The 14,226-nt window shown below is 37.1% G+C and overlaps 1 protein-coding gene across 5 annotated transcripts in view; it reads left to right on the forward strand.

Moving 5' to 3' along the window:
* The window catches only part of Kdm5 (Lysine demethylase 5), a 589,167-nt gene that overhangs the window by 141,902 nt on the left and 433,039 nt on the right, over positions 1-14,226 (forward strand). For all 5 annotated transcript variants that reach the window (XM_090384917.1, XM_090384920.1, XM_090384918.1 and 2 more), the window contains one exon: positions 10,660-10,736. In XM_090384917.1, coding sequence (XP_090241043.1) covers positions 10,660-10,736 — 77 coding nt within the window. The remainder of the gene's footprint in view (positions 1-10,659; positions 10,737-14,226) is intronic.

The raw sequence follows: 14,226 nt of genomic DNA on the forward strand, positions 1-14,226 counted from the left end.
ATAAAATAGACAAGGTCATAATAAATGTTTTGTTTATATGCTGTCACAATCACAAGAGGAGTCTACAGTTAATCATTTTGAAAATGAGCATAACTGTATTTATGGTGATGTGAGCTTAAACCACAGCCCACTCATATGCTTCATTACTCAACTAATAATGTTGGCTAATGATTCAGACAGGTATGTGATTCTGCTGTACTTCATCCATCTTATTGTAGAAAATTGATACAATATCTGTATCCTAATATAATCACTTAGTGAAATGAACCATGAATAATCAGTTAGGTTATTCATGGTTGGCATAATACTAAAATGTGATGGTCAAACACATTGATCTCCTATACTTAGATTGATATATACATGTTACAAATGCAGGTATCTTCATAGATCTTGGTCATTGTATTTATTATCAAAAAATCAGATTAGTAAAAAAAAAAGAAAGAAATCACTTATCTGTACCCTGAAATAATTTCTCTCGTTTCTTCCTTGAAGTTATCCAAACTATTCATCTCCACAACAGCAGATGGAAGTTTGTTCCAACAATCAATTGTCTACTGGCTGAAGGCAATCACTACTCCAATCCACACATCTTTCCTGTAACCACCCTTCCTAAATTTGAAGTTATGCCCTGTCCTTTATGTAGTCTGATCAAGAGGAAGAATGCCATCAGCATTGTGCTTGATCAATCCATTCAAAGCCTTAAACACTTCAGTCAGATTACCTTGCAGGTGCATAGTCTCCAGACACTGCAGTTTGCAGAACTGAAGCCTTTTGTGATAAAACAACCCTTTTCTTCACTTCACCAATTTCATTGCCCTTCTCTGCACCAGTTTCAGCTTATCTACATCCAAAATTAGGCATGTAGACCTGTGTGTTTTACTCTAGGTGCAGCCTAATCGTTGCCTCATACAATGGGATGTCTTCCTTATTATTGCTGCTAGCAAAGTTTCTTATATCTGACAAAAACCATGTCTGGTAGCATGTTTGCACTGTTGTGAGAACCTAATATCTGACGCACAGTTACCCAAAGGTCTTTTTCCGCTTCCAGTACTCTGGATCTGTCAATGTTAAACTTCAGCTGCCATTTCTCAGCCAATATGCCAAATTTTTTTAGATCTTGTTGCAGTAGCATACCTTGTTTGCTGCCATTAACCACAATGCCACCTTTGTATCATCTGCAAACTTAGACATTAAGCTGGATTACCTTCATCAATATCATTAATAAATATAGAAAAGCAACGGGCCTAGCACTAAACCTTTGAGTGCTCCATTAATAACCACTCTGTCTTCTCCCACTCAACCATACCTTTATCCATATCAGTAACTTACTCTTAATGAGTAAGTTACTGATATGGATATGACACACTGCTCCAATTTATGGAGCAATCTTTTATGTGAAACAGTATGAAAAGCTTTCCTGAAACATAAATACATATCAAAATTATTTTTGGATCCAGTTCCTCTGTTATTGCATCATAGTATCCAATTAGATTGGTGAAACAAGATTGCCCTTTAACAAACCCATGCTATGACTTCAGTGTAACTGCATTCCTGTCTAGATGATCCTGCCTTACTTCTTTAACTGCATGTTAAAGAAGTAAGGCAGGAATAATGCAGTCACTCAGTGACTGCATTGTTTTCTCTGGAAAAGAAGGTACGTAATTAAAAAGAAGGTAAGAAGTTAAGGGGGATACATTTGCACATCTTCAGTCCATAGTGCCGTCCCTAAATCCAAAAATGCTCTCATGACTACTTATAAATTTTTGCTTACTCTCTTTGCTGCCTCCCATAGTATAATTGGATAGATCGCATCTATTCCAGGTGGCATTTTTATGTTTAGAAGTTAGTGGGGGGGGGGGATGTTTGCACATTTCCAGTCTATACATGCCATCCCTAAATTCAGAGATACTCTGAATTTAGGGATGGCACGTATGACATCCGAGGCTTTTGTTTTGTTGTTTGTTATTTGGTTTTTAGGAGCATTAGCAGCTAAGGCCATATTGCTTCGGGGATATGCGGTAGTCATTCCCTGACCTTTCTGCATCCTCCATATTTGGTGGTGACAGGCTCAAACTCCGGTCTAATCAAGAAGCATGTGCTATCCACTGCTGCTCCTTCCCACCTGGCTACGGAGGCATGCCAAGGCTTTGCTGCATCCCTTAATATAATTGGAAAGATCCCATCCATACCAGGTGCCTTTTTTATGTTTATTGTTAACAGATTCTCTTCCACTTTCCTCCCATTTATCACAAAATCATTTAGCTTCCTGTTAGAGTTTGATAGACTTCTGGCGTTCTCCTTCTTAAAGAAGTTCTCATGTTTGAATATAGTTGCAAAATACCTATTCAGTTTGTCAGAAACTTGAGCAGAATCATGTAATGATAGATAGTGTTAAAAATTTCTGTACTTAATGTATAACACTTAAAATAGTAACCCACCAAGTTTCATGTAGTTTCAATAACTTTTTTTAAATTGCAGGTCTTAAAGTCAGTGAAGTTGTGTGAATGAGGAAAGGTGGACAAAATCAGTCACCATGCAATCATCCAATATTTGGAAAACAAATAAAAAAAAAAAAAAAAAAAGCAATAATGCCAAAGGCAATTCATGAGGATAATGTTACAACATTGAAGGAGGATGCCCCTTCCTATTCCATGGTTAAGAAGTAGGCAGCAGAATTTAAACAAAATATTCTGGAAGATGAACCACATTGGAAGAACTGCAACATCCATCACTATGTTGTTAAAAGTGTGCATGATCGACTAGTGACAGTTTACATTGCCAATGTCTTGGGCATTTCATCTGAACATTCATACCACAATAAAACAGAGGTTCTTGCTATGGAAAAGGTGTCAGAACAATGGGACCCAAAGTTGTTAACAGCAGATCAAAAATACACAAGGATTGTCAAATCAAGTGACCATTTGCATCATTTTCAAGCAGATCCAGCAAATTTATTTGCAGTCTTTGACCATGGATGAGACTTGTCCATCACTTTCAGCTAGAGACAAAGGAGCAGTCCAAACAGTGGAAACACAGCTGGTCTCTCCCTCCAGTGAAAGGCAAGTTGATTCCTTCTGTTGGCAAGGTGATGGCATCAGTTGTTTGGGATGATCGAGTGTTGCTGATGGATTGCCTTCCAAAAAGCTAGACAGCCACAGGGGCATCAGTGTTCTCCCCAGTACCTGTTGATGAATGGGTGCACCACCCAGTCAGTTTAACTGACCGCCTGTTTAAAATTTAAGCGATTCTCGGTACCATATGGTACAGCTCATTGATCTCAATCAATATTAATTCGAACATACTATGCAATCGAGATCAATGCGACAGGAGCGTATAATGTTAAATTATGCAATTAGTTTTTGCAAAATTTTATAATATTGCAAAGTATTACACTTCCCCAGCTGGCTACTTCATAATGCCACCCGGCTGGCAAAATTTTCTGGGGAGAACACTAGGTATATTAAACAGAACTTTTGAGGAGTATGTGTGAAAACATCAGAGACCTGCCAAGAAAAGGTCAGCAAATGAGTCTTGTTCCACTAGGACAATGTACTGCTCACAAGTCTGTCATTGTCATAGCTACACTGCATGAGTGCAGTTTTGAAATCTTGGACCATCTAGCACCATTGGACTTTCATCTTTGAAAAAGTACCTTGCTGGCATACATTTTCCCTTGCTTACAGTGACCTCATTGCTGCAATACCTTGATTCCAGCTGTGGTGGTTTTTCTTTGCAGCTAGAATCGGTATATTGCAGCATCAATGGAAAAAGTTTATTGACTTTAGTATTAATAGTGGAAAATGATGCAAGAAAGCAGCTTATTGCATCAGCCAAAAAAAAAAAAAATCCATGTCGCCTATCCATCCCTCCAATTTTTTTAGTTCTTCCTTGATATCTGACTGCACAGTTACCCCCACCCCCATATCCTTTACATTTTTCACTACTCTGAGTGCAATGCCACACAGTTGGTATGTTAATCTGGAATTACTGCTACCTATCTGCCTAATTTTTTTTATATCTTGTTGCAACAGCATACCTTTATTACTATCATTAATCACCTTGCCAACCTGTGTTTTATCTGCAGACTTACATATTAATCATGATATTCCTAAATCAGTATTATTAATACATACAGAAAACAACAGTGGGCCCAGAACCAACCCCTGTGGAACTTCACTAATAACATTAGTCCACAAAGACCAGTGTGCATTGATAACCACTCTGTCTTCTCCCACTCACCATCATTTTATGCATAGCAGTAACTTTCCCTCAATGCCACACTGCTCCAATTTGTATAGTAGTCTTTTATGTGCAACAGTATCAAGAGCTTTCCTGAAATGGCGCCTCCGTAGCCAGGTGGGCAGGGGCAGCAGTGCGTAGCACATGCTTCTTGATTAGACAGGGGGTTCGAGTCAGTGACCACGAAATATGGAGAATGCGGAAAGGTTAGGGAATTACCACCGCATATATGGCCTTAGTTGCTAATGCTCCTAAAAATCAAACAAACAAGCTTTCCTGAAATCTAAGTACATGATATCAAAATTATTTTTTGCATCCAGTTCCTTTTGTGGCTGCATCATAGTATTCAGTCAAATTGATCACACAAGATCTCCTTTAACGAACCCATGCTGTGACTTAATTACAACTACAGGGTGTCCGATAAGTCTGGAACCATAGAGAAAAATAACTAATTCATATATTTTCATCCTTGCAGCCCCAAGATGTCTTTGAGTCAGGAAAAACAAGTCAGGATAATTCTTTTCATAGTAAATCTCAGTCAGAGAGTTTGTCACAAAATTTAATAGACTGAATTCAGACCACAAGCCAAAAACACAGAGCTGCGTTAGCAAACTTTTTGCAAAGTTTAGAAAAACAGGATCCATAGAGGATAAACTATGCAGTAAAATTTTGAAAAAGACCACCAACGATGACACAGCCACTGCCATCCTTGGTCATTTATGCAAAAGTTCCAAAAAGGTCTGTTTGAAGATTGTCCTCTGAGACAAAAGCAATGTTCACTTTTTATTTATCCCTATGGTTTCAGACTTATGGGACACCCAGTACACTCATGTCTAGATGGCCCTGCATCACTTCTTTAACCAGTGACTTCATTATTTTCTATGGAACAGAAGTTAAGCTAACAGATCTGTAATTACCAATGTCACTCTTTGATCCCTCTTTTGTGAATTAGGGATATATTTGCACTTCTCCAGTCCATGGGAACATCTCCTGAATCCAAGGGTGCTCTCATAATTGGGCTAATGGTTAGCTATCTCCCTTAATATAATTGGATAGATCCCAATCACCCCAGGTGCCTTTTATGTTTAACTAAAACAATAACTCTTTCACTTTCCTCTTAGTTATTACAAAATCATTTAGCTCCTTATTAAAGTTTAATAAACTTCTGGCATCCACTTCTCTAAAGAATTCCTCATGTGTGAATGTAGATACAGAATACCTATTCAGTTTGTCAGCAACTTGAGCAGGATCATCAACAGTTAATCTATCAAAATCAAGTTGACCAATGTGATTCATACCTTTCCTTCTACTGTTTACATAAGAAAAGGATTCTCTGTTGTTTTTCTCTACATCCTTTGGCAAAGATTTTCATAATCTGCATTAATTTGCCTGAACTGCTTTGTGATTTGATTGCAGACTAGTTTATATCTATCATAGGCTTCTTTATCACCGAATAATTTATACGCATCACATGCATTTTTCTTCTCTATCTAAAGTCACTTCAGCAGTTAGCATTAGTAGAGGCATATGATCCAAGAAATCAAGCTTATATAGCCTCAGCCAAAAAAAAAAAAAAAAAAAAAAAACCCTTTCCATTTCATCCATTCAATTCAAACATTTCTGATCGCTGTTCACGTGACCTCCCGTTCAACGTCCTCTACCGCATGACGAAGGCATTTCGGACCCGGCAATGCTATGCGATTCCGATTCGTCTTTGTGCCCCCTACACCTCCTGCAAGTTTGTCGCGCTGGTAGTGAATCACCCTGTATATAATGACTGAACAGAACTACTGGACTAGTGTTCATACATACAGCAGACTCTCGATTTACTGGGATCGGATTAACCGGGACACTTCAAGACTCCAAATTAAAAAAAAAAAAAAATCATACAATTCAAGTAATAACTAGAATAGGTATAAACAGATATTTTGCAAGTCGTAAGTAAGCGACAAGAAGCAGTGTTATAAGTCCTCATTGGGCAATTAGTGTGCTTATTATCTTGCAACCTCTGCTATCTTCACATCCGCCGCTCAAACAAAAAAAAAAAAAAAAAGAGACCAAATTTTTAGTTTGTTTTAGTGCGTCACATCGTTTTGTTGTGTTCTGTTGCACCGTAAAAGGACAAATTTTGTTTTGTTATTTATGTCAGGGATGTCAGAATTTTTTTTTTTATAGTAACTTTTTTTTTTTTGTTTAGAAAATGCAAAAATGATGGGCAAATGCAAGAGTTTTGCTTTCAATTAAAAAAAAAACTGGTATTAATTTTCATTACAATAATATGACTAAAGAGATTATTGAATAATCAGCTGATGTTTACGTACGTACTGTAATGACTTGTCGGCAACACAAATTTCAGTTAGTAAAATACCCTTGATAGTAAGATGGACAAGTTTGTTATGAAGAAATGAAAACATGAAGATGATTGTAGTGAAGAAAAACACAGAAATGATTATGGTTAAGACAAAAAAGAAGACAGGTGGAGGTTCGAGTAAAGAAGGAATAATTATAACTGTTCTGTCTTCAAGCAAGTTTGCTGTGAAGGTGAGGAAGAAAAATCTGAGTATTTGGACTGTTATTTGGAACCTGGATTTACTTAGTGTGTGAAAAGAGATAGTCTTGGCCCGAAATGTGTTATTTGTGGTGACACATTGTCCAACGAAACAGTGGTGCCTAGTAAATTGAAGAGACATTTAACTCTAAAACAGTCGTTTGGCTAAAAAAAAGCCTAGAATGTACTTTGAGAGATTTTTAAATAATCAAAGAAAACAGTCTGAGTTTTACCAAAATAGCCAAAATTTCTAATAAAGCTCAAGGGGCCAGCTACTTGAAAGCTCAGTTAATTGCTAATGACTGTATAGTAAGGACACTTTTTGGATGCGAAGCAAAAAAAGAAGTTAAAAAAAATTCCTCTTTCTGATATTGCCATTAGCAGACTGATTAATGATATGTCGGCAGACAGAAGAAAGTGTATGTGCCTCTATGAAGAAAAGTGAAATTCTTGCACACCAAGTAGATGAATCTACTGATATTGGAGGAAAGGCTCAACTACTCACATTTATTCCCTTTGCCCATGAAGATAAAATAGTAGATCAGGTTTTTTTTTGCTGTAAAGAACTTGAAGAAACAACAACAGGCCAAGATATTTTAAATACATTAAGTACCTATTTGGAAACTGTTTATGCTGGAACTCTTGTGTGGGAATTTGTACAGATGGTGCTCCATCAATGGATGGCTCAGTGAAAGGGTTTGTATATTTAATGAAGAAGGTTAACAGTGATGTCATAACAACACATTCCTTTCTTCATTGTTAAGTGCTGGTTGGGAAAACACTCTAATGATCTGAAAAATGTGCTAGACACAGTTGTGGAAATGGTTAACTATATAAAATGTATGCCTCTTAAATCATGTCTTTTTGCCAAGCTTTGTGAAGAAGTTGAGGTGAAATATGTCAATCTTCTCCTTCATGCAGGAGCAAGATGGCTTTCTAGAGGCAAAGTATTGTCATGGGTACTTGAACTGAAGGATGAGATTCATTCTTTTTTTGCCATTGAAAAGCAGGAAGAATTATCATCTGCAAGTAATTGCAGATGATAATTGGTATGCCAGATAGTCATATTTAGTTGATATCTTTGAAACTTTAAACAAGGTTATGCAAGGCAAAGTTGAAAATATCTAATCTTCAACTGACAGAATCAAAGCCCCGAGAGATAATTTAAGCTTGTGGGTCACCATGGTGAAGGGAAGGAATATGGATATGTTTCCACATGTTGCTGTAACTAAGAATAAAGAAATAATACCATCGATTTCTAAGCATCTTGTAGCACTGAAAAAAAAAAAAAAAAAATTGGTACTATTTTCCAAATGTACATACCGAAGACTGTGACTGGTTCATATTAGAATTCGGGATAGAGATGAAGAACGAATTTTTTTTTTTTTTAATGAAAATCCCAAACACAAGAGGTATTAGAACCTATAGTAGTACTGTGCTTGGGTTAGAGGTTGAGAAGATGGAAGAAGATATTTGTTGATATCGGACTTGAACTTCTGTAGACTGTAATTTTCAGGAGTTATGTACAAAGGAAGGTTGTTCCAGAAAATGGCAGTTGAATGAATAAACGAGGAAGATGAAAAGTTGGTTCTGTGAGTTCGAAGTTGGACAGTAAATGGATGTTGGCTGGTGGCTGCACGTGTTCGGACTGTTTGAAAGAGAGAGCAGGAATTATAGAAGCCAATTCAGAAGAGCAGTGCCCATGAAAGTATCTGTAGAAGAATCAGCAGAAACAGTGCGTCTATGAGACAACGAGTGGAGAGGCTCTGTTAGAGATGAATCATTAATTAACCTAACTGCCCTCTTCTGAATGGAATCAAAAAGCCTGAGAGAGGTTTTCGGGGCACCATCCCAGATGTGGGAACAATATTCCATGGTAGAGCAGATTTGCACAGAGTGAACAGCTGTTTTGGAAGAAAAGTAATGCCAAGAGCGAAAGAGAAAGTTTTTTTAGATGCAGAGGAAGCAATATTTGTAATGTGCTTGTGCCAAGAGAGATTATAAGTCAGTATAATCCCCAAAAGAAATAAATCATCTTGCCTAGAAATCGGAGTGTCACCAAAGATAAGCATAGGAGCAGAAGAATCCTTTTTGCTAGATATAAGACAAGACTGAGTTTTAGAAGGATTGAAATCAACTAAGTTGTGTTTGCCCCACTTTAGAATTACCTGGAGATCGACGTTTAAGAAATTGATAGCAGATATTTGAGAAGTTGAAGCTGATTGAGCAGGGCAAGGTTTCTCAAACTGGAAAGTGGAATGCAATGCGCTATCATCAGCAAAACTATGGATAGGATTTCCAGTCAATGGAAGGTAGTCATTAATATACAAGAGGAAATGAGTGGGGGAAAGAACTGAACCTTGGGTGACACCAGCATTAGTGGAGAAGTTAGATAACAGAGAGCCATCGCCATTGCCAACCGGGCTAGCCGTGTGGGTAAAGTGCCTGCCTGGCAGCCCAAAGGTCAAGGGTTCGAATCCCGGCTCAGACTTGGATCAGAGTAAATGCAAAAACTTTGGGAGGTGCATTATGGCCACAGAAGCCGATGCGCCAACAACTAACAAAAAAATCCCATCACCCTGAGGGAGCGGTCGGAGAGAGAATTGGATAACTAAATACAAAGAAACAGTTGGCAAACCATAAGATGGGAGCTTGTTTAGAAGACCTTTATGCCAAACACAATCAAAAGCCTTTGAGACGTCAATAGCAACTGCTTGTGTTTCACCAGACTTTTCTATTGAATTTGCCCATAAATGGGTAACATAAGCCAGAATGTAACCAGTGGATCGACACTGACGTAATCCCTACTGGCGATCAATGCTCAGATGGAAGGTTTCTAGATAGTTTGAGTTGACGATTAATTGATTTCTCCATTACTTTAGAAATAGTAGAAGTAATTGCAATGGGATGATTATTTGATGGGAGGGATTTGTCGCCCTTTTTAGGAACTGGTTAGATATGAGCAAATTTCAAAGGTGAAGGGATTAACACCTTTGGAATAAGAAAGTGACAAAAGGCAGCAAAGAACTAGAATAAGTTCTGGAGCACAGGTTTTTAGAATAAATGGAGAAATACCATCAGGACCTGAAACTTTCTGTGCATCAACATTCTTCAAAATCATTCTGACATCCTTTTGACGGAAGAACACAGGAGGCATTGAATGGAGCGTATTGGGAATGGTGGGAGGTGTCTACAAGCAAACAGATGACACCAGTGCCTCCATTTGTGAACATTTCAGAAGAATCTGAAGCTGAGGTTTCCCCTTCAACTCTACCTTTAGATACTGAATAACGACTACTGTACTACTACCACTATGGTCACGGCAAAATACTCTTCAACTGCACTGTTAAAAAGGTGAGTAAATATTACATATTTTTTATTATAATTTAATAATTTTATATTGTACAGTACTGTATATTGTATTAAAGTTTGTTTTTTTTACTTTAAGAACAATAAAAAATGGACCCCCCCAGGTTACATTAGATTTAACGGACACCCTTTCTCCCCTATTAGTCCGTTAAATCGAGGGTTTACTGTACAAGTGTATTGGGTTTAAACTGTAAAAGTGATAAATATGTAATTGTAATCAGGCTCATGTGTGTCATAATAAAATCAACTTAATTAACTTATATTGGTATTGTCTGTATTCATATAATGATGACTATATATGCTAGTAAAAAAACTAGAACCATATTTGAGATTAGCATGCAAAAGTGGTTTAGAAAAGTGTGTTTACGCCTCCGATAGCAGGGATAACGTTGAATTTTTTTTGACCGTTGTTATCTTTAAAGAAATATAGTTAAGTCCATATTTGCTATAGTTGTAAGTTAAGTCCATAGATTTGGATCACCATTAATCTTTTAAATTTTTAGGAAAAGTGGATGATATAAAATGTATTCGAATGGGACATTTCATGAAGAGGAAGGATAAACCAAAAGTGAAGACTCCGGTATGTCTTTCATATGTGTATTTATTTATTTATCATTGTTTTTTTTTTTTTTTTTTTTTCAGCATACTTATGAAGGGCATTTAAAAAGCTTGTGGCCTGAGTATGAAAGCATTGTGATGCAGTGTTAAAAATTTCTGTACTTCATGTATAGCACTTAAAATCATAATACACTAAATTTCATACTGTTTCAGCAACAACTTTTTTAATTACAGGTCCTGAAGTCAATGAAGTTATGTGAATGAGGAAAGTTGGACAAAATGAGTCACCATGCAGTCATCCAATATATGGAAAAAAATAAAATAAAAAAGGGACTAATGCCAAGGGTAGTTGATGAGAATATGGTTACAGCATTGGGGAAGGATGTCCTTACATATATTTAGGGCTTACAATACCGGTATTTCGGGGCGACTCCGTAGCCAGGTGGGAAGGAGCAGCAGTGCATAGCACACGTTTCTTGATTAGACCGGGGTTCGAGCCCGTCACCACCAAATACGGAGGATGCGGAAAGGTCAGGGAATGACCACCGCATATCCCGGAGCAATATGGCCTTAGTTGCTAATGCTCCTAAAAACCAAATAACAAACAAACAACAACCGGTATTTCGGTATTTTTAATTTATGAAACGGGGATACTGGTATTCCAAAAACAAACGTTTTTCTCAATAAATTTTGATGACAGTTAATAAAATAAGGAAAAAACAAGTACTGCAATTACTTGAATTCATGTTTTAAATAAATTTTTATTGCAATAATAAATATTCTGAAAAAAATCATTAGAATACATTAAAAATCATTAAAATCTAAAAACAAAAAAATACATATCGTTACTGCAAAGTTTAGTTATGTTTAAGCATCCACACTGCCTGTCCAAATAAAGTGAGCTCTTAACAAACATAAGCAATCAGTAGATTATCGTTTAAAATGGATCTGATTTTGGTAGATATTTGATTGGCGGCAGAAAACACCTTTTTGGATTCTATTCTGGTACTGAGATAATTGTAGACGATCTCAGTCCTTATTTTCTAGGCTTTGAACTTTTTTAGCAAAAACATTCATCTTTTAAAATCTCATTGGAGTCAGGCAATTTCTTATTTTGGAAAGAATTAGTGGAACACTTATTTTCTGTTCCATATTGGTCTTCCATGGTTGAATTATGTTCATCATTTTTTGAAGGAGAAAGATGTTTTGAAGTATAATTTTCACTATAATATCTTTACTGAGTCTGGGAGAGAGCAAAAGAGTGGGGATAAGGAATAAAGAAGAGAGCAAAGAGTGCAGTTAAGGAATTCTTCACATATATAAATGCAAAGAACAGAAGGACAAATCAGATTGGACCCTTATGTAATGGTCGTGGGATAGTATTAGATACCACAGCTGAAGTTGCAGATGAACTCAACAGTTACTTTGCATCCATATTTACATTAAAAAAAAAAAACCCTTTATGTCAATGAGATATTATGGAAGTGAAATTGAAAAAATGTAATTAATGATGTTGAAATTTCAAATGATTATTTATTGAGAAAACTGTGGTTGATGGCCACTCACTTGCCACCTCCTTATGTTAAAGGAGGTGGCAAGTGAGTGCATTGAACCATTAAGGCTAGTTATGAGAGCATCACTGGACAGGAGAGATTCCATTGGATTGGTGTAAAATGGAACATAAAGGCAGTTCTAGGAGTGTAACGGAAAATTACCGATCGGCCAGTCTAACTTCAGTAGTAGGAAAAATCATGGAGGCAATAACACTAGTGGAATTCAGGATCATTTAGATGGAATGGATTTCTGTAGGACATACAGCATGGTTTTGTAAAGGGAAAATCATGTTTAGCAAATCTGGTTAGCCATTTTGACAGGTCACTCGCGAGCTGGATTTAGGGAATAATTTCGACATTGTTTATTTGGATTTCAGCAAAGCATTTGACTCAGTCCCACATTAGTGGTTACTTTATAAGTTGGAGCAGACTGGAATCGTAGGGAAAATCCTTAGATGGATAGCACAATGGTTTGAGGGCACCAGGCAGAAGGTTGTGATAAAATGGTTATTCCTCAGATTGGGTTAATGTAAGAAGTGGGGTTCCCCAAGGATCAGTATTGTTACCACTGTTGTTTTTGATTATCTTAAATGACATCTATATGAAGGGATGGAGGGTGTGATGTCTAAACTTGTGTAAAGATCAGTACAGTAGTTAATGATCGCTGCCAAGCAGAGCTTCTTCAGAGTGACCTAGATAGACCTCCGGAATGGTCAGAAAAGTGCTATGCTTTAATTGAGCAAAATGCAAAGTCTTACACCTGGGGAACAGCAACCCCAAAATAACTTATACACTTGGTGGAGTTGAACTAAAGTCACTAGTGGGGGAACGGGACTTGGGAGTTACGATACGGCTAGACATGAAGTTGTCAACAGGTTGCAATGTTGCATGGTGTCCTATTGATGATTTATCGAACATTTGCTAGTAGAGATAACGATGTCATAATCACATAAAGGTGATTTTATAACCTTTATGTGATTAAATTATAAACAATTATTTTTTTAAATTAGTAACGAAAAACCAGTATTTTTTGTATCAATACTGGTATTTCAATTACCGGAAAAAAATGACTGGGATCCCGGTATTGTAAGCCCTACATATATTATATGGTTAAAAAGTAGGCAGCAGAATTTAAACGAAATATTTTGAAAGATGACCCATACTATGGAAGACCTGCAACATCCATCATTCCAGAAGAGATGTTAATAGTGTGTGTGATTGATGAGTGACAGTTTGGTACATTGCCAGCATCTTAGACATTTCATCTGAACATGTTTACCACATTATAACAGAGGTTCTTGCTATGAAAAGGTATCAACACAATGGTTCCCAGAGTTGTTAATAGCAGATCAAAAATACACAAGAGTTTTAAAATCAAGTGAACATTTGCATAATTTTCAAGCAAATTTACTTGCAGGTTTGTGACCATGGATGAGACTTGAGCCCAACACTTTCAGCCAGAGACAGGAGCAGTACATATAGTGAGAACTCAGCTGTTCTCCTCCAAAGAAGGAAGCGAAGTCGATACCGTCTGCTGGCAAGGTGATGGCCTCAGTTTTTTAGGGATGATGGAGTGTTGCTAGTGGATTATCTTCAGGAAAGCCAGACAGTCATGGCCATATTACACAGACCTTTTGAGAGTTTGCATGAAAACATCAGAAAAATGCTGAGAAAAACTCAGCAAAGGAGTCTTGTTTCACCAGGACAACAGCTTGCTAACAAGTGTGTTATTGTCATGGCTTCCCTGCATGAATGCAGCTTTGAAATCTTGGACCCTCCTACATATTCACCTGATCTAGTGCCATTGGACTTTCATCTATTTTCTAATTTGAAAAAATACCTGGTGGCATCCATTTTCCCACTGACATCTTTGCTGCAGTGGATGCATTGCTTGAAGCCCAGAGAAAACTTTCTTTGCAGCTGAAATCATGCATTGCATCATCGGTGGCAAATGTTTAT

This window comes from Mastigoproctus giganteus, chromosome 11 (assembly GCF_048544385.1).
Source record: "Mastigoproctus giganteus isolate SK-2022 chromosome 11, ASM4854438v1, whole genome shotgun sequence".
Classification (NCBI taxonomy): domain Eukaryota; kingdom Metazoa; phylum Arthropoda; class Arachnida; order Uropygi; family Thelyphonidae; genus Mastigoproctus; species Mastigoproctus giganteus.